The sequence below is a fragment of the Lonchura striata genome, chromosome 25 (assembly GCF_050655825.1).
Source record: "Lonchura striata isolate lonStrDom1 chromosome 25, ASM5065582v1, whole genome shotgun sequence".
Taxonomy (NCBI): Eukaryota; Metazoa; Chordata; class Aves; order Passeriformes; family Estrildidae; genus Lonchura; species Lonchura striata.
The window spans coordinates 4,198,275-4,216,655 of record NC_140727.1 but is presented as its reverse complement, the minus strand read 5'-3'; the positions used below and the strand labels follow the sequence as shown (position 1 = coordinate 4,216,655).

The 18,381-nt window shown below is 51.7% G+C and overlaps 2 protein-coding genes and 1 long non-coding RNA gene across 7 annotated transcripts; 2 read left to right on the top strand and 1 right to left on the bottom strand.

The window, feature by feature from the left end:
• Positions 1-44: 44 nt before the first annotated feature.
• Positions 45-5,834, bottom strand: LOC146765418 (uncharacterized). 2 transcript variants are annotated; one of them, XR_014950089.1, is made up of 2 exons: positions 5,698-5,817; positions 45-616 (listed from the first exon to the last, which is right to left on the bottom strand). It is a non-coding gene; the product is annotated as an uncharacterized LOC146765418 (long non-coding RNA). The 2 variants fall into 2 exon arrangements; XR_014950090.1 differs by lacking the exon at positions 45-616 and adding an exon at positions 4,759-5,534 and having other exon boundaries at positions 5,698-5,834.
• Positions 2,365-5,953, top strand: LOC144247793 (uncharacterized). 3 transcript variants are annotated; one of them, XM_077789412.2, is made up of 6 exons: positions 2,365-2,498; positions 4,234-4,302; positions 4,512-4,600; positions 4,923-5,045; positions 5,140-5,245; positions 5,798-5,953. In XM_077789412.2, exons 1-5 carry the CDS (start codon positions 2,453-2,455, stop codon positions 5,221-5,223), a joined length of 411 nt encoding a protein of 136 aa, XP_077645538.1. In that variant the 5' UTR covers positions 2,365-2,452; the 3' UTR covers positions 5,224-5,245; positions 5,798-5,953. The 3 variants fall into 3 exon arrangements, with proteins under 3 accessions (XP_077645538.1, XP_077645537.1, XP_077645536.1); XM_077789411.2 differs by having other exon boundaries at positions 5,716-5,953; XM_077789410.2 differs by having other exon boundaries at positions 5,140-5,953.
• Positions 5,954-9,802: 3,849 nt separating this feature from the next.
• Positions 9,803-18,381, top strand: ANP32E (acidic nuclear phosphoprotein 32 family member E). Of its 2 annotated transcripts, none has more exons than XM_021542106.4 (7): positions 9,803-10,049; positions 11,557-11,706; positions 12,217-12,339; positions 12,841-13,003; positions 13,718-13,872; positions 14,726-14,774; positions 15,708-18,381. In XM_021542106.4, the coding sequence occupies exons 1-7, from the start codon at positions 9,996-9,998 to the stop codon at positions 15,770-15,772; spliced, it is 759 nt and encodes a 252-aa protein (XP_021397781.1). In that variant the 5' UTR covers positions 9,803-9,995; the 3' UTR covers positions 15,773-18,381. The 2 variants fall into 2 exon arrangements, with proteins under 2 accessions (XP_021397781.1, XP_021397780.1); XM_021542105.4 differs by having other exon boundaries at positions 15,705-18,381.

Here is an 18,381-nt window from a genome sequence, read left to right as displayed (position 1 = left end):
GATTCTGTCCCCCACCCCCATGCTGCTGCTATTTACAGAGGAGCTGGGAAGAGCAGGAAAACTTTATTTAGATTAAAAAATTCCATTAGCCAGCAAGAACAGGCTGGACGGCTCCAAAGCCCCTCCCTCCAGATTCCACCTCCCTCTGGACTGATAGTGCCACAGGGAGCGCTGGCCACTGGTGCCATGAAGATTTTTCATCCATCTTCACGTCTCCTGCAAGGAAAACTCCAAACAATGTCCCCTCCAGCCTCTTCCGCAGGAATCCTGTGAATGCCATCTCCTGGGCACAGGCATTGTTCAGGGAAGAATCGGAGTTACTGTTTGCCTTGGATTAATTTCCCTCCTTGTTTCACTTCCGCTTATTAAAGCTGGGAAATGACACAGCTCATCCGAGCGCTGCTGACTTCAGCTGCACCTTCCTCCCAGGACTTCTCCCCGACACAGCACCAGGCTCTGGATGCCCAGAGCATCCCTGGGATGCAGCCCCTTCAGCACAGCAAGAGCCAGGAGCCTCCTTCTTCCTTCTCTTTTTCCTCCTTTTCCTTCCTTTTCCCCTCTATTTTGGTTCACGTGTTGAGTTTTCCTTCAGGAAAAGTGTCATTCCCTCACTGCTCTGTTTTTGTGGCAGATTTTGTTGGATTTTGGAAAAAAAAAACCCACCTTTTAATAATTAAAAAATAAAGATATAAAAGCAGAACTATGAAGCAAAATAGGGATTTGGGGAATAGGAAGCAAGGCATGGAAAAACCCTTAGTCTGCCTCCTTTCTGTGGCTGCAATGGGTTTGCTCCTTGTTGCTAGATGTGAATAATCAGTAAGAAAAAAGACAAAAAGAAAAAAAAAGGAAAATAGAATGGTTTCCTTTTCCATCCAGGAACACAATTCGAGGTCTGCACCTGGGATGCAGGATGCTGCTGGGAACTTCCAGCTGGTCACAGCTAGGGAAGAGCAGCTGTTTCCCCCTTTAGCACCTTATGGCACATTTTATCCAGGTCCCTTTCCCTTAATGAATTCTCCAAGTTTTCCCAATTTTTGCAAGTCTTACACCATCACACCTAGTTCTGGAGTCATTCCCAGCCCTGAGTCAGCAAATCCCACTGAATTCTGACTCCCACACCAAGGGTTTGTCCATCCAACCCCACCCACTCATCTGATAAGCCATAACCATCCTCAGGGATCTTCCTCACCCCTTCCCTCCCCATTCCTTTAATCCCAGGAATTAATTTTAACCCTTCCCTGCTCCCCCAGTGCCTCCCGGCTGAGCCGCTGGCCCCAGCCCTGCTGGGATTCTTCACAGCAAGTCCAAATTTCTGCTTGGGTTGGGATTTTTGAGTTTTGATGTTATTCTTGTGGAGGAGGGAGAGGAGGGTCTTGTGGAGAGGAGGATTTGAAGAGATTCACTTCCTGCTCGGCATTCCTGGGCACTTAACCCTTTGCCAAACATCTCCCTGTGGATGGAGGAAGCTCCTTCTGCAAAGCACAGGGAACCCCAGGGAGGCTAGGAACCAGCTTTGGGATGCACTGGAAAAAATTCTACAGTTGAGTCCACTGTTGGTAGGGAAAAAAAGTCTGCTTTGGGGAATTTTGGCTTACAATTTATTAGAATCCTTAAAATCTACAGAAATCTTTGGTTTAAAATCAACAAGAGGCGAGATGAGCTTTGAGGCCACTCCCAACCCCTTCCATGATTCCGTGGCCCTGCACCCCAAAAGAGAGCTCCTCCTGTACTATGCAAGACTCATCTTGTTCTTTGCTGGTTTTCTAACCTTCAAGAGTCACCAAAATAGTGTTTTTACAGCACGTGATTCACCTCAATCTCTTTCGCTTCCCCTTTTCCTTCCTCCTCTGCTCTGCACCCATTCCCACCTGAATCCCGCCGGCTCCTCGCAGGAGTTCTGCTATCGCCTTTTCCCCAGGGCGTTTTGACCCACTAGAAAATAAAATAAATCCATGACCACTCACGTTTCTTCCTCCTGATGAAGAAACTGAGGCACGGGAAGGGGAAATGAAGCCAAGACAAAAAAATCCCCCAAGATTTTACGGGAAGTTGGGACGGACTCTGGCTCCCAGTCAGCATCTCTGCCTTTTCTCCCTGAAGAATTTGCTATTTATAGCTCTGCTTTGCTCCTTTAGAACATAATCAAAACCATCCTCCCTCCGTACGAGAACTCATCTAGCGGCACTAACCCTCCCGGGGGAAAACTTCCCGAAATTTGCAGTTCGGCCTCTGCAAACGGGAACCTTCCACCGGTGCGGACAGCGCAGGGAACACGTTCAGCCCGGCACTGCTCCAGTCCCGGGCACAAGCCGGGCTCCCTCCCACGCCACCGAGAAGGTTGCTCGGCTCAAAACCCCCCCCGGCTCATTTCCTGCTTTCGCGGGGACGGCTCCGCAGCGTCCCGCGGAGAAGGAGCGGCGCCGCTCCGGCAGCCGACACCCAGCGGAGGACGATGAGGTTCTGCATCGCGGTGCTCCTGGTCCTTCAATCCCTGCCGGGTAAATAACGCTCCACGCGTTTTCCAGGCTTTTCTAAGGGCACTTTGATTTTAGCTCGCTGTTCTGATTGTTCCCACGCTCCTGGGATGCCGCGGGGAGGTTGCGGGTGGGTGGGGAGTGGGGGGAGGCTGAAAGATTTTGGAGGGATTTTCTTGGAGAAAGGGGGCTGCAGGGGAAAAAAACCACCGGGAATACACGATGTAAATTACTGAAAGTTCCATAAAGCCTGTGCTTAGAGAACAGTGGGATAGTGAAGGTTTCCCGCATTGTGTTCAAATCATTTGCAAACTCCAGCTGGGAGCTATTAAGAGACACAGAGAAAAAGCCCCAACAGGATTTCCTGAGAGTTACGTGGGCCGTTTGAGATGGGGAAGAGTGGAATCAGGGTATCGAGGGAAGAAAACCCCAATCTGGAGCTGTTTAAGGATGAGCACGATATTGTCCCATCTCTGGGCAGGTTAGATACAGAGCAGCACCGACCGAGGAGAACTGGAAACTGCAGCTCTGTCATGCCCGAGAGCCTCTCTCTCTCTTCCCCTTTCTCTTCACCAAAGGAACGAATTCAAACATGAAACATCAGAGGATTCCCAGCTGGAAGCTCTTTTCAGGACAAAGTTGCCCTGTTATTAGTGTGACTCCAGTGTAAACAAGAACCAGCTTGGAGTGACTTTCTGGGAAAGCTCCGTGCTCGGGATAAGGTGCCCCAGGGCTCAACGCTGCCGAGCATTACCAAAGGATGAGCGTGGGAAGGAGCGGGGAGGTGGGGCAGGTCCCGATTTCAGTCCAAATTTAACCAAAAGCTCAGGGTGGGAGTGGGACAGGTCGAGGTGTTCGACCCCGTGACGGGTGAGGCCGCGCTGTGTCCCTCCTGCAGAGCCCCAGTCACACCCTGGAATCTTCAGACTTAGTCATTGATTTCAGAGAATTCCCTAATGAGAATTCTGGAACTTGGGCTTCCCCGCCAGGCTTTGCCAGTGCTGAGAAATCAGGGATATGACAGGAAGAAATGGGAGGGTTTGGAGAGGAACCTGGAGCTACAGCATGACTGACAGCATCATTCCAGCTATTCATGATGTCACTTATAATGACAGTACTATAATTACCTTATTTGTGACTATAAATGAGTATCAAACTATAAAAATATCTTATTATTCCTTATCTTCCATTCTCATGAGTATCTCGGTGTATGAATCTGTGACTATTAGAACGTTAATATTCCCAATTAATTTCCTTTAAAAAATCCTCCCAAAACCCAAGAAAACATACAAAATGTTATGTTTGGAATAGGGAATCAGCCACTCGCTCCAACCGTGACAATGTCACATGGGTCAGAATTTATTTATAGTGGCTCAGCCCTAAGGAAACTTGAAGGTCCCTTGTGAGCCCTTGGCAGCCAAAGGCACTGGAGCAGCTGGATCCTGGATGAGAGGCTCATCCCAGGGCAGATCCAGCCCAGCTCTGGGTCTGGGGTGCAGGAGCACAGCCAGAGGCTCCATCCCCACCACTGCATCTCTCACATCCACACCCAAAAACGAAGGAAAACCCCAGCACTGGTCTGACCTCCCACACTTTGAGTTGGGATCTAATGATGGCTCAGGTTGTAAATCCATCAGTCCCACAGGAAAGGGGTTTTGCTCAAAGCACCAATAAATCAATGAAACTTCCCATGACCCGGCACCCACGGCTTGACCCGAGGCTCCTCATGGTGATCCCTGTGTTGTTCCTTTGCTTTCAGGGAAGGCAGAGCTCCAAGATGACATGGAGGAGATCGCACAGGATTTATATGACTACATGGCTCATTTAAGTGAGAAATGCCTTTTTTTTTTAAGCATTCTTACCATTTTCCACAAGCCACGGGAGCGAGTTGGGATAACCAGGGCTAGGAAGGGATTAATTTGAGTTACAGATTAATCCAGATTAATTTGAGTTACACTGGCTGCTCAGGGGGAAAAGCTGGGTGATCTCAGCCCAATCCCCATAGTGCCACCTCACCTGGAGCTGTTTCCATTCCAGGCAATTACTATTCTTCCACAGAAGATTATTACTATGACAACATCACAGCAACCCCTGCCACATTCGTCTATGAGTTTGATTCCTACGAGGTGAGTTGGGTTTTTCTTGGTATTCCCCTAAAAACCAGGTTTTCCTCACCCAAATCTCTTCTGCAAGGAAAAACAAATGGATCAAACTTGCCTATTTTAAGACTACAGAACAAGTCAAGTGAGTTTGAGTAGAGTGTCCATGAACAGCAATCATGGAATGGTTTGAGTTGGGATTTATTTCTCCAGTTTGCACAGAAACAGTGAGAAATTCCTTGTTTTCTCACTTAAATACCATCAAAGCCATTCCAAGGAGGGATCTCTCTGCACAGGAGTTAATCCTATGCTGTGACATCCTAGGTTATTTCTTTTTCTCCACATCCAGGCAAACACCATTGAGTATGTGGATTGGGAGAAGTTGTTTTCAGAAGAGAATGCCACCACCGAGGTTTCAGAAGTACCAAACACAAATGCTCCAGAGGATTCCAGGGATGCCAAGGACAGTCAGGTGGGTGCCTGTCAGCTCAGGAGCTCTGCCACAGGGTTTTAGCACAATAAAACATGCGACTTCCTGACTGATTTTATTTTCCTTGGCTCACCAGGATTTCCAGGAGTCATTTGGATTGTCCCTGCAGGGCCACCTCACCCTCATCATCCTCCTCAGCTTCCTGGGTCTCCTGCTATGATGCCCAGACTCCTCCTCCAAAGGTACTCCGGGATTTCAACACTCAAAGTGTGTCCTTGAACCCAGGGAAATCCAATTCTTTCTGAAGCAGCAACTTTCCAAAACAATGGAAAGATAACAAGCCTTTCCAGGCAGGTAACAGCCCATCCAACTGCGGCATCAGGGAACTCCCCAGCAGCTTTGACCACCACTGATGGCCTGGAGAGGCTTTCCAGGGCGTTTTCCCTGTTGGTATTCAGTGGGACCTTCACGGGGTGTGAGGAACCAGGCACCTCCTGCTGCTCCTCCACCAAAACACCCTTCCACAAAACCCTGGAACGGTTTGGGTTGGGATGAACCTCACAGACCAGCTGGCTCCACCCTCCTGCCCAGGTTCCTCCAAAGCTCCATCCCACCTGGCCAACTTTTTCCCACAGCTGGAGCTCTCCAACATCCCAGGAGGTGGCCAACCTCCATCCTGCCACACCCTGCTCACCTTTTTCCCTCCTTCCAGACACCGTGGCTGGGATGGCGACCAGGACATTGTCAGGTGTTGACGATGACATCCTCTCCACGAGGTGTTGTCTCTGTTCCAGAACTGCTGAGATGTTTTGTCTGGAGGTTTTGGTGGAAGAGCCGGTGCCGCCCTGGTGGCGCGAGCACGGAGAGCTCAGCAACCTTTCAGTCCTTTCCTGTTTCCTTGGATTCCGCTGTAAATAAGAACCTCTGCCAATAAAATCCCCAACACCTGGTGCACGGTGTCTCGTGGTAAATAATCCAGGACTGGAATAACAAATGCAAACAATGCATGCACGTGCTTGTCCCGTCAGAAGGATTTCTCAAGCCTCTAAACCCAGCCAGGAGCTTCCAACTTTGTTTCTTCCAGAACTGCTCTTCACACTGTTTATTTTCCAAAACACACACAATATCTGGGTGTGATGAGAAGCTGGATCAGAAAACCTCCCACCACCCCAACCCCCCCCATGGAGAGCAAACTGTCACAGAAATGGATGATTTTGGCCAGGAAATCAGAGTTAAATTCCTTTTGGTGGGGGGAAAAAAAAATGCAATCCCACACTTGGTACCTATGTTGCTTTTCCTTGGGAGAGTTAGCAGGAAGGAGAGATGGAAAACTGGCCCAGGTGTACCCAGGTAACCCTACAGGACAAAAGATGAGTCAAGCAACAGGAGAACCGTGGTGGTCACAGTGCCCAGACCCCGGGGGAATCTCCAGCTGCCATCCCACCTGCGGAGCAGCCCCGGGGCCAGCCCACCTTTCCCAGGTTATCCAAGCCCCCAGCCTTGGAAAGAAGAAAATTTTGTTTCCCGCGGAAGGTAAAAAGCTCGAAACGCGTTGGGAAGCGGCGGGAGGAGCGAGAGCAGATGCGCTGCCTGGCAGTGCCACCTCCTGGCTCTGTGCTGCCATAAAGGTGGACTGAGAAAAGCCAAGAACGCCCCGGAAAATTATTCAGGATCACTCAGCAGTGAGATTTCCAACCCTGGAGTGGAGTAAAAAGCAATTAAAGGGAAATAAAATATGTGGATGAAGGTTATGAGTTTATTTCTAAAAATCATCCCTCCAATGCAGAAAATAAACCAGTTTGTTGTAACCTGGCCTAACTATAAATTGAATCACTCTCTTCCAGTGCAACTCCTCAGACCAAATCCTCAACTTCCAGCAGTGTTTTGGGACACAAACACACCACGTGTGACAGCTGGACATTCCTTCTCTGCTCCCAAATATTCATCCAAACCTCTTTAGACCCCTCTTTAGACACCATCCTCCTGGCTCTTTCACAAGTTTCTTTCCTAGATTTACCCTTTTCCCCCCACTCTGAAGGTGGTGGCTCCATGGCCACTTCTCCATGAGCAGCTGCCCAGCTCTCCTGGCAAACTCCTGGGATAAGCAGCTTTAACACAAAGAGGATTTTCCCTGCAGTTGTGAGAACTTTTCCCAGTTACCTCCCAGTAGGAAGCAAGCAGAAGGCTCTCCAGGTCTCTGGTGTTCTCCAGCAGCTCCTTATCAAACCATTCCAGAAATATTTGTTCTATGGAGTTTACACAAAGCTGGAACAAGCCCGAGATGTTGGTTTTTGTTTTGATTTGTTTTTTTTTTAATTCTGTCACCAAGTTGCCAAAATGTCTCCAGTTGTGTTTCCAAAGTTAAAAGAGTCAAGATGTAAATATTTAGAACTGCTTGTCCCAGAATTGTCCTGCCTGGGCATGAGGGATATCGGTGGCTCACAGGCTCTTTTCAAGGATCATTTTCCAGGAGAAAAGCTTCACTAGAGAAACACTCATTAATTATTAATTTTAAATAGGAAAATAATTTCCATAGGGACATAAATCTTATCTATCCACCTGGGGAGATCTAAATTACACATATACAACTAGAGAGGAATATAAATCCCATCTATCCACCCCAGGGGGGTTATAAATCCCATACATGCAACCCGAAGGGGATACAAATCCCATGTATCCGCACAGAGTGGGATATGAGGCTCAGATTTTAGGAATTGGGCTGCTCCCCAGAGCTGTGAACCTGCCGCCCCTCCCCGATGCGTTGGCAGGTCAAACAGCCACGACCCCCGAGCCTGCCTGCCCCGTGCCTGGGATGGCGACCAGGACATTGTCAGAGCCGCGACCCCCGACCCCCGCCCATCCCAGAGCCGCGACCCCCGACCCCCGCCCATCCCCGAGCCGCGACTCCCGACCCCCGCCCATCCCAGAGCTGCGACCCCCGACCCCCGACCCCCGCCCATCCCAGGACCGCGACCCCCGACCCCGCCCACTCCAGAGCCGCGATCCTTCAGAGCCGCGACCCCCGACCCCCGCCCATCCCAGAGCCGCGACCCCTCAGAGCCGCGACCCCCGCCCATCCCGGAGCCGCGACCCCCGACCCCCGCCCACTCCAGAGTCGCGATCCCTCAGAGCCGCGACCCTCGCCCATCCCAGAGCCGCGGCCCCTCAGAACCGCGACCCCCGACTGCCCCGGAGCCGCGGCCCCTCAGAGCCGCGACCCCCGACCCTCGCCCATCCCAGAGCCGCAACCCCTCAGAGCTGCGACCCCCGCCCATCCCAGGACCGCGACCCCCGACCCCCGCCCATCCCAGAGCCGCGACCCCCGACCCCCGCCCATCCCAGAGCCGCGACCCCCGACCCCCGACTGCCCGGGAGCCGCGACCCCCGACCCACGCCTGCCCCCGACCCCCGCCTACCCCAGAGCCGCGATCCCTCAGAGCCGCGACCCCCGATCCCCGCCCATCCCAGAACCGCGACCCCTCAGAGCCGCGACCCCCGACCCCGCCCACTCCAGAGCCGCGACCCCCGATCCTCGCCCATCCCAGAGCCGCGACCCTCAGAGCTGCGACCCCTGACCCCCGCCCATCCCAGAGCCGCGACCCTTCAGGGCAGCGACCCCCGACCCCCGCCCATCCCAGAGCCGCGACCCCCGACCCCGCCCACTCCAGAGCCGCGGCCCCTCAGAGCCGCGACCCCCGATCCTCGCCCATCCCAGAGCCGCGACCCTCAGAGCTGCGACCCCTGACCCTCGCCCATCCCAGAGCCGCGACCCTTCAGAGCCGCGACCCCCGCCCATCCCAGAGCCGCGACCCCCGACCCCCGACCCCCGCCCATCCCAGAACCGCGACCCCCGACCCCGCCCACTCCAGAGCCGCGATCCCTCAGAGCCGCGACCCCCGATCCTCGCCCATCCCAGAGCCGCGACCCTTCAGAGCCGCGACCCCCGCCCATCCCAGAGCCGCGACCCCCGACCCTCGCCCATCCCAGAGCCGCGACTCCCGACCCCCGCCCATTCCAGAGCCGCGACCCTCGACCCCCGCCCATCCCAGAGCTGCGACCCCCGACCCCCGCCCATCCCAGAACCGCGACCCCCGACCCCCGCCTGCCCCGGAGCCGCGACCCCCGACCCCGCCCACTCCAGAGACGCGACCCCTGACCCTCGCCCATCCCAGAGCCGCGACCCCTCAGAGCCGCGACCCTCGCCCATCCTACAGCCGCGACCCCCGACCCCCGCCTGCCCCGGAGCCGCGACCCCTCAGAGCCGCGACCCCCGACCCCCGCCCATCCCAGAGCCGCGACCCCCGACCCCCGCCCATCCCGGAGCCGCGACCCCCGACCCCCGTCCACTCCAGAGCCGCGATCCCTCAGAGCCGCGACCCCCGACCCCCGCCCATCCCAGAACCGCGACCCCCGACCCCGCCCACTCCAGAGCCGCGACCCCCGATCCCCGCCCATCCCAGAGCCGCGACCCCTCAGAGCCGCGACCCCCGCCCATCCCAGGGCCGCGACCCCTCAGAGCCGCGACCCCCGCCCATCCCAGAGCCGCGACCCCTCAGAGCCGCGACCCCCGCCCATCCCAGAGCCGCGACCCTTCCGCGCCGCCCCGGCCCCGGCCCCGCCCCGCCGGCTCAGGGCGCGCGCCCCCGCCGGCCCCCGCGCGCCCCCGCGCGCCCCGCCCCCGCGCGTCCTGACGGGCAGCGGGCTCGGTCAATGGCGCGGCGCGCCCCCGCCAATGACGGCGCGGCGCGCGGAAGCCCCGCCCCGGGGCGGGGCGTGGCCGGGGGGGGGCGCCATGCGCCGTGTCATGGAGGCGCAGTGTGCGGGCGGCCATTGACGGTGCCGGAGCTGCTGCGGAGCGGCGCGGCCGGGGCGGCCCCGGCGACCCCCGACCCACTCCCGGCGCGCTCCCGGCGCCCGCCGCAGCCGCAGCGACCCTCGCGGCCGCTCTCGGCCACCCTCCCTCGCCAGTGCGGAACCGCGGGAGGGGGGGCAATGGAGATGAAGAAGCGCATCAACCTGGAGTTGCGGAACCGGGCCCCCGAGAAGGTGAGGGGCGGCGGGGCCGGTGGGGCGCGCTCCCCCCGCCCCGTGGGGCCGTCGCTGCCGCCTCGGGCCGCGCAGGCCCGGCGGCACCGCTGCCGAATCTGGGTCAGCCGTGGCGCAGGGCCCGGCGGGGCGCGGGCGGCGCTTCCGGCGCGGCCCCGGACCGCGGCCCCCTCTCATTCCCCCTCCGCCCGCTCGCTCGGGGTGCCCCGAAGTTCCCGGGGGGCGCGGCGGCCTCGGCTTCCCCCGACGTTAATCCGCCGCTTCCCCCGGCCGCAGTAAACAGGTCACAGCGGCGGCCCCGGCCGCGGCCCGTCGCTCATTCCGGCGCCTTTAATTAGTATAATTAACGTTGTTTCCCGCCGCCCCGCCGGGCGTGCAGTGGGGTCTCTACACCCCCTCCCCGCTTTCCCACACCCCACCCCGCGCTTCCAACTTTCCATTTCTTAGGAAACAGCCCCAAAAAAAAAAAAAAAGATAAAAAAAGCCCCGAACCCCTGGCAAGGCGGGAGCGCACGTGCGCCGCGCGGCCCCCGCCGCCTCCCGGGCCCCGCGCGGGGCTCCGGAGCATCGCTCCCCGCTCCGCCACCGGGGAAAAACCGGCGCCCGGTTCGCCCCAGGAGTAAAGTCCTGAGACGTTCGCTGACCTGGCGCACGTGGGTTTTGGTGGGGGGGGAAAACTGCCCAAAATTGTTGTTTTAACGCGCCCGTGTTTGCGGGTGGCAGGTACCCGGAGAGGCCTCGTCGCGCTGCCAGCGTGCAGCCGCTGGGGATGAAGCTGGGAACCTCCCTCTCTCCCCAGCAGCTTGCCTTCAAATTTGGTGTCTGCATGGAATAATGGACGTCTTTTAATGAAAAAAAATAAAGGAATAGTGGGAGGCTGGCCCTGTGCTGCTTGGCGTCTGCAACCCTCCCAAAATTTTGTTAGTGTGCAGGGGAAGAGTCACCTTGTGCCTGTCCTTTGCCAAGTGGATGTTCCACTCTGGATAAAATAATTTAAAATTAATTGGCTGCTTCTTGTTGTTGCTTCTCCAAGTATGTGACCTGTATTGATTATTGAGTGGCTTGGGCACAAGGAAGTTATTTATTTGGGTTCCATTAATAGGACTCTCTGGGAAAATAATCTGGAGTCAGGTTTTAGGTTCAGAGAGAAACTGGTTTTATGAGTTTGGTTATGCACAGTTAAAGAAGGAGAAGCCAGCTGTTGGTTGGCTACAGTGCTTCTATGGGGAGCAGAGTACCAGTGTACTCTGTCGATGGAGTTTTGGGCTCAGGTGGCAGTGTTTGCAGAGTTTAACTTGTGCTTTAGAGGACAGGAAACTGCTGCATAATTTTTAAATTAGGTGGGTGATTTTAAATGAGGTGTTGGTGATTTCAGGGCAGAAATCTGGTCTGATTTTAAATGAAGGCCCAAAGCTGCAGCCACTGCCCAGTCCCTGGGGTGGCTTTCAGGTGAGTGTGGGAGTTCACTGCTGTGACACCCACACGTGCCTCGCTGGCCTGTTTGCAGGTGACAGAGTTGGTGCTCGATAACTGCCGGTCCAGCAACGGGGAGATCGAAGGGCTCAATGACTCATTTAAGGAGCTCCAGTTTCTCAGCATGGCCAACGTTGAGCTGACGTCGCTGGCCAAACTCCCCACGTTGAGTAAGCTCCGAAAGGTGGGTATCTCCTGGCTGCCAGCGCTTTGGGATGGCACCGGCAGGGGTGACAAGCTGTGGTGGTACTTTTCAGCACTTGTGGTTGGGCTCGTGTGGTGCTGAAGGTGTTTTGTGGGCCTCTGAAATGTATTTTTAAGAACTGGAATTGTTGCGGATGTTTCCAGTTAATTATGGTGAGTTGGCTTTGGTCAGCGACTCTTGGGGCAGTAACTGCTTGGACATTGTGAAGGTCCAGCTGAGCAGGGTGCCTTGGTAGGAGGCTTTTGGGTCACTCAATGCTGGCAGTGAACTCCAGTCCTGGTAGTTTAAAACTGAGGTGCCCAAACCCATGAGACTCTAAGGAGCAGTTTGTAATTCTCAACTTAAAGGAACTTTTTGACAGCCAAAGCTTGTTACCTTGGGCGAATCTTTAAAAGTGATTCCATTCTTAAAAGGACAACAATTAACAGTGATGCAGCTGAATCTAAGGTTGAAAATCTATTTATTAATTCCTTTTTTTCTGTAAAATAGCTGGAGTTGAGCGACAACGTCATTTCCGGAGGCCTGGAGGTCCTTGCAGAGAGATGTCCTAATCTCACATATCTAAATTTAAGTGGCAACAAAATCAAAGATCTTGGCACTGTGGAAGCTCTTGTAAGTATGAAGTGGGAGGAGCTCTGAGGAGATGTAATAAGCACTAATTTTTGGCAAGAACCCTTAATATTTTTTGCAATGGATTTGTACAAATGTTCATCAGTCTCGTGGTCAGCCCGGTTTGATGGACTCACAGGTGCCATGGTTATAGGACAGCATGTGTAACCACACTGCTGGAAAATGTGGCAGGAATGGGATGTCCCAAATCAGAGATGGTTTGGCTTGTTGTGTCTTTGAAGAAAAAGTGGCTGAGGTGTGTCGTGCTGAATCCCCTGTGCTTGTTTGTTAAGGTGTGTTTGTCTGAGGAGTTTTCATCAAACTGTGGTGTGGGAGTTATTCCCCACGAGTGATTTCCGTGGGGATTTGGCTGCTGCCAGCAACTTGGACTGAACTTTGAGGGAGAAAAATTCTGACTAGAAACGAGGGATGATTACAAAGTAAATTCTGTTATTCTTGGGTTGTGAGCCTGCTGTATCTGGAACCCTTTTCATTTATTTACAGCAAAATCTGAAGAATTTGAAGAGTCTTGACCTGTTCAACTGTGAGATTACAAACCTTGAGGACTACAGGGACAGCATCTTTGAGCTGCTCCAGCAGATCACATACCTGGATGGGTTTGATCAGGAGGACAACGAGGCACCAGACTCAGAAGATGATGATGATGGTAACTTCCTGAAACAAAAACTGGGGGCAGGAATGGGATGCTGGAATAAAGATCTCTATGTAGTGTGGAGTTTTTCTGAGTACACAATGCTGCTCGTGCTCCTGAAGAGCAGAGTCCAGAGTGTGTTTGGTATTAATGCACTGATACAGAGCAAAAACAAGATTCCAGGCCTGCAGAAGCCACCTGGGCTTAAGGGAATTGGACTAAAGATACTTCTGCAAAGACACAAATATTCTTGTTGCCAGCAGTAAAGCCCTTTGTGCCACTGAGTGATACAGAGCAAGGGGACATGCACACTATTTTGAATAAAAAATTACAATCTTACAGGCTTTTGTAATGGTTTCAGGCCCTTGCTTCAGTATCATACAAATTTTAGTTCCAAAAGCACACCTAGTTCCTTTTGGTCCCAACTTGGTTGCAATCCTTAAGGGATGGCAGGAGTTTGTATTTGTAGCTGCTTCAGACATCAAGAGTTTTGTCTGAAGCTTGTGATGGAAAAATACTTGGGAGTCTTTCTTAAGAGAAAAAAAAAAGACAAAATTTAACCTGGTTACAATCATGGTCATTTCCTGTGTGTTGCCTGGATTTAGAAAAAAAATTAAAATCCCCAAATCCTTCAGGAAAAAAACTATTAGGACCAGCCCAGCCTGCAATACTCAGAGAGGAGTGAATGGAACTGAGCTTCTGATCTTTTATGTGTGTCCTTCACTGCAGAAGGGGATGAAGATGATGATGATGATGAGAATGAAGCTGGGCCTCCAGGAGAATATGAAGAGGAAGATGATGAAGATGATGGAGCTTCAGATTTGGGGGAAGGTGAAGAGGAGGAGGAAGTCGGTCTTTCATACCTGATGAAAGAAGAAATTCAGGTAAAGTTTGTGAATGCTGCCAAGTGCAGGAAGCAAAGAGAAGCTCCTGTGCGGTTCTGTGGTTACAGAAAGCAGTTCTGGTACAGTTCTCAGAGCACAGAAAACAGCCACCTTTCAGAAGGTGATGAGTAGAGTTCTTGTAGCTATAAACTGGTCACACAAATTACAGGACAGCAGTAAAGCCCTGGGTCCTGCTCAGATCCTCCCCTCTGACACTACAAGGTCTCACCAGGAGAATTGTGCCTGGTGTGGGGTGTGTGCCCCAAAGCAGCACCCCCATTTGGGATTGAAGGCCCCTGTGGCCACCCAGTCTTCTGATAAGAGTTTGCTTCCTGCCAGGGAGTTAATGTGGAGTGGGTTTAATTCCAGTATTCCAAGGACCGCTATCAGAGGCTTGTTTCCCCATTTTGAGTTGTCACACTCTCCTGTGTACAAAATTCCACCAAGCAGAGGGATAGAAAAACAAGACTTGGGTTTGTTGAATTCTCTGGAGCTGATTGTTAATTCGTTTACATTCCTCATCTATCAGCTTTAGAACAAGACAAACCAACACAACTTACTAGTTTTCACAGTAATTTGAGAGTTATGCACCTTTTCCTCCAGGCCCTTAATGACTGTGGGTTCAAAGACAATCTAGAGCTGCTGGCATCTCTCCCACAGTTAATTTTTCAATAATCTTGAGCTGGCTCAAAAAAAGTGAACAGTGGGGAAAAGCAAAGAAGTGAACCTCTAGGGCTGATTGATGCCCTGGTGAGGAAAGTGCAGGGAATTCCTGGATTTCTGCTTGGGGTCATTGTGGAAGCAAGACTTCAATAAGCAGCAATTGTAAAAATGTCTCCCAATTTTTGTACAGGATGAAGAGGATGATGATGACTACGTTGAAGGAGGTGATGAGGAGGAAGGTAAGTGCTCAAGTATTGAAGTTGTGACTGAAACAATCAATTCTCTATAATTTTTTGTGGGTTTGGGACATGCACACTAACACAAAAACAAAATAAAATAAAAGTGAGGAAGAAACAACAGTTTTCTGAAAGACACTATCTGCTGTGCAGCTGGAAATTGTTCTTCAATGTGGACAGGAGTGAGGTGCTGCTGTGCATCTCATTATTTACATTGAAATTATTTGTATTTTAAATTATATTGTTATTTACATTTGAAATTATATGAGATGCTGTGCATCTCATTATTTACATTATATACATTGAAAATATCCCTCCAGTGCACCAGAGTCTCTGCTGGCAAAGCCTGGCAGCCAGGGGCAGCTGGTGCTTTCCCTTTATCCAGCTTCTCCATAAGCAATTCTGCTACAGGGACAAAGTTATCTTTGCAAGAAGTGGCTTACTGAAGTATTTTTAAATACATTTTTTCATAAAAAATTCCACATCTTTGTAATGACAAATCCCAGAATTTCTCCCTAACTTAGCTCCCATCTGCTCCACATGCTGGGCTCAGCGGAGCAGGTTTGGGAGCTGGATTTTCCACTTGGAAAAACTTAATTTGCGAGGGAGCAGTGTGAATTTTTGGCTTTGTACAAACGCAGCCCTGGAGTCGGGACGGGCTGCTGGCCAGGGGACGGTGGCTGCTGGGGAATGAATGGAGTGGCTGGGGCAGCACTGCGCTGCGTGCTGCCACCAGCAGAGCGCACAGCACACCGCCCAAACCCGGCCCTCCGCCGCAGGCAACTCGGGCATCTTGTGCAGGACGCTGTGCTGGTGCTGCGGGGATGTTCTGGCAGGAACACCCTGCACCACACACGCTCCCCGTTGCCCTCCCTGGCTGTAAGTGCTGCGTGGGCAGAGCATAACGGGCTGTGTGCATCCCTCTCTCCTTAGCAGAGGGTGTCCGAGGGGAGAAGAGGAAACGAGAGCCCGAGGATGAAGGCGAGGAAGAGGAGGATTAATTTGCAGGACCAGACTCTCCAGTTACGGAAGACGCAATAGTGATTATGCAGCTCTGTATGTCCATGTACCATAGATGTCCTGACAGAAATCCTATGTTAACTTTTTATAGCAGAAGTGTGGTTTTACTATTCCTGCCCCTTTTATCATTCCAGATAAGCTCTGATAGCCCATAGGGAACCTTCTGTAGAGAACAATTTTCAGCCCTATAATCACTGAAGCCATTGGCAAATTCCCCCCTGCCAGACTTTTCTTTGGAGCTCTTTAATTTTGTACAATCTTGCTGTGTTGGTCATTGTTAGCCCTGAATCCAACCCCATGTCCCATGGGTTTAATATTGGGAATTTTAATTCAGAATTTTAAAGTTTTTAAGCTTAAAAAGCTGAACTGAAAAGTGCTCTACAGTGAATTCTCCACTCTTTTAAGTCAGTTGACTCTAGGCCAAGTTTTCCATGGATTCAACTGGAAACCCCCAAGTAGATGAAACCCGTGTTTCAGTTTTTTCAAAAGTGTCTCCTGTGATTTTTTTTTTTTCAAGGCTCCTCTCTATTTTGGGTATTCCAGGGTAAAGCCTCAGTGGGTTTCAGAAGATGTTTTTGTTTTCCTGCTTGCTCCAATGTTCAGTGTTTGGAGTATTCACTAGATTCCTTCAAGGGTGTATTTTGGCAAACTGAAAGAGTTGTGATCCATTAAGGGTTGCAATCATAAATTTTCTCCCAAGTCCGTTGTCACTGCAGCTATTAACGAAGCAATTAATGTGTAGTTTTAAACTTTTTTGCCAGAAATCTTTGTTAAACTTTCACTCACTTTGCTCTTGCATTGTCATTCTGGGAATTCTGCACCACTCATGGCTATAAAATGTATAAAATAGATGAAATATGCATTTCTGATGCAGAAGTGAACGGGTAACTCCTCCAAGTGTGTTGTTTTCCACCCCCCCAGCTTTTCTAGAACTGTTGAAGGGAAGAATGAACCCAAGCTGGACCTTCTCTGCACGTCACCTCTTAAACTGTTTAAATCTGGCTGTAAAATGCTCCGTTTCTGTGTAACAGTTGGGAATATTTGGTGGTTTACATTGAGTGGCTGCAGAGACGCATCAGGAGCGAACACGGGGGACGTGCAGAGAAGCTTTTTATCTAGCAGCCTTTATAATTCCTAATCTACCCCAATGTATCATCTTTTCCTGTTGGAAACAAATTTTGACTTCTGGCATTCCTCCTTCAGGCGTGATCTGGGTTTCACACAGTGTAGTCGTGGTATCACACTGACTGACATTGTCTCACGTAGGTCCCGAACCAAATATCACACACAGCTTTATTCCAGAGACTTATTTTTGTATCTGTCCTGGCTGTCAATAGCTGCCAGAAACTGGGGAGAGCCTGCAGGTGGGAGGAGGGAGATTCCTGGGCCTAAGCCAGTCAGTCCCTCATCACCTGGTTCCCTGTGGATGTTCCTTAGGAATTTCACACGCTAGTTCAGTGTGACCTCCAGCTCTTCGGTGGAGTTTAGATCACGCAGGGTTGAAGTTCTGCAAAGCCCCACTCCCTGTGTGTGTGGTTTTTTCCCCCCAACTAGAGCCTTAACTCTGGGTTTCTCCTGTAGCTGTGTAGCGGGGCCGAACCTTCCCGGCCTCGAAGCGGAGTCTGGCGGGCGGTGGGACATTCGGGAACAACTGACTCCTTGGGCTTTGTGTTTTTTAAGGGATGTCTCTAAAGACACTAGAAAAGCTGTGGCGAAACTTCCTTTGCAGCCTCAACCAAGCCCTGTGTTTGTGATGAGTCCTGGGTGGGTCAGTGCATGGTTGTCATGTCCTGAAGGTTCTGGGCGAGGCACTTACTCGGTGCTCAGCTTTGAGAGAAAAAGTGTTTTCCCATCCTTTTGCTTCTTGTCTTTAGATTGAAACTTGTTATTTATAAGTGTGTACGTTAGAGCACCTCCACATCAGGGTTTTACTTAACTGTCTATTATTGATGCAGATAAAATTAGTTTTAAATGGAGAAAAAAAAAAAAGAGTCTATTTTGATGGATTAAAATAATGTGGGTAGTGGGTTTGTTTGGATAAGCAAGTCCAGCTCCTGAGACCAGACAGACTGAGCTCCGAGGGGTGACAGCCCTTCCCTAGGCCAGACTTCCCACTTCCCAAACACCCGCAGTGCCGCAGCCACCACGTGGAACCCGAGCCCCTCACCAACCCAAGAATTGTCCCAGTGTCACCATCCCCGGTCCTGTGTCCTCCGCTCGGCATGCAGCAACAGCGTTTTTTAACGAGGAATTCAGAGCCTCCAGATAACTTTTGAAACTTTTTTGCTTGGTGGGTGGTCTTTTCATGCAAATACGTCAGGGTGGGTTTTATATTTTGTAGAGGTTTTGTCCTATTTTAATGCTCTTTGTATGGCAGTCTGTATATAGTGTGGTTTGGTTCCTTCTCCGACTCTTTCCTGAAACTTTGGAGTAACTGATTTTGTGCAACTGTGTTTTGAATAAAGCCATGACAGTGTTAAATTAAAGACAACAGCCCTGCAGCACTCTTCTGGTAACTTTTAGTTGTAACAAAACATGTTTCCTCCCCATGTGTGCTGTAAATTTTAAATTAAAAAGTTTTCAATCCGAA

What these genes read in the sequence shown, in the direction of transcription:
- LOC144247793 (XM_077789412.2), top strand. Translation starts at nt 2,453, where the DNA reads ATGAGGTTCTGCATCGCGGTGCTCCTGGTCCTTCAATCCCTGCCGG. An exon ending in TGACTACATGGCTCATTTAA is followed by an intron (nt 4,303 to 4,511) that starts GTGAGAAATGCC and finishes TTTCCATTCCAG; the next exon opens with GCAATTACTATTCTTCCACA. An exon ending in ATGAGTTTGATTCCTACGAG is followed by an intron (nt 4,601 to 4,922) that starts GTGAGTTGGGTT and finishes CTCCACATCCAG; the next exon opens with GCAAACACCATTGAGTATGT.
- ANP32E (XM_021542105.4), top strand. Translation starts at nt 9,996, where the DNA reads ATGGAGATGAAGAAGCGCATCAACCTGGAGTTGCGGAACCGGGCCCCC. An exon ending in CGTTGAGTAAGCTCCGAAAG is followed by an intron (nt 11,707 to 12,216) that starts GTGGGTATCTCC and finishes TCTGTAAAATAG; the next exon opens with CTGGAGTTGAGCGACAACGT. An exon ending in CTCAGAAGATGATGATGATG is followed by an intron (nt 13,004 to 13,717) that starts GTAACTTCCTGA and finishes CCTTCACTGCAG; the next exon opens with AAGGGGATGAAGATGATGAT.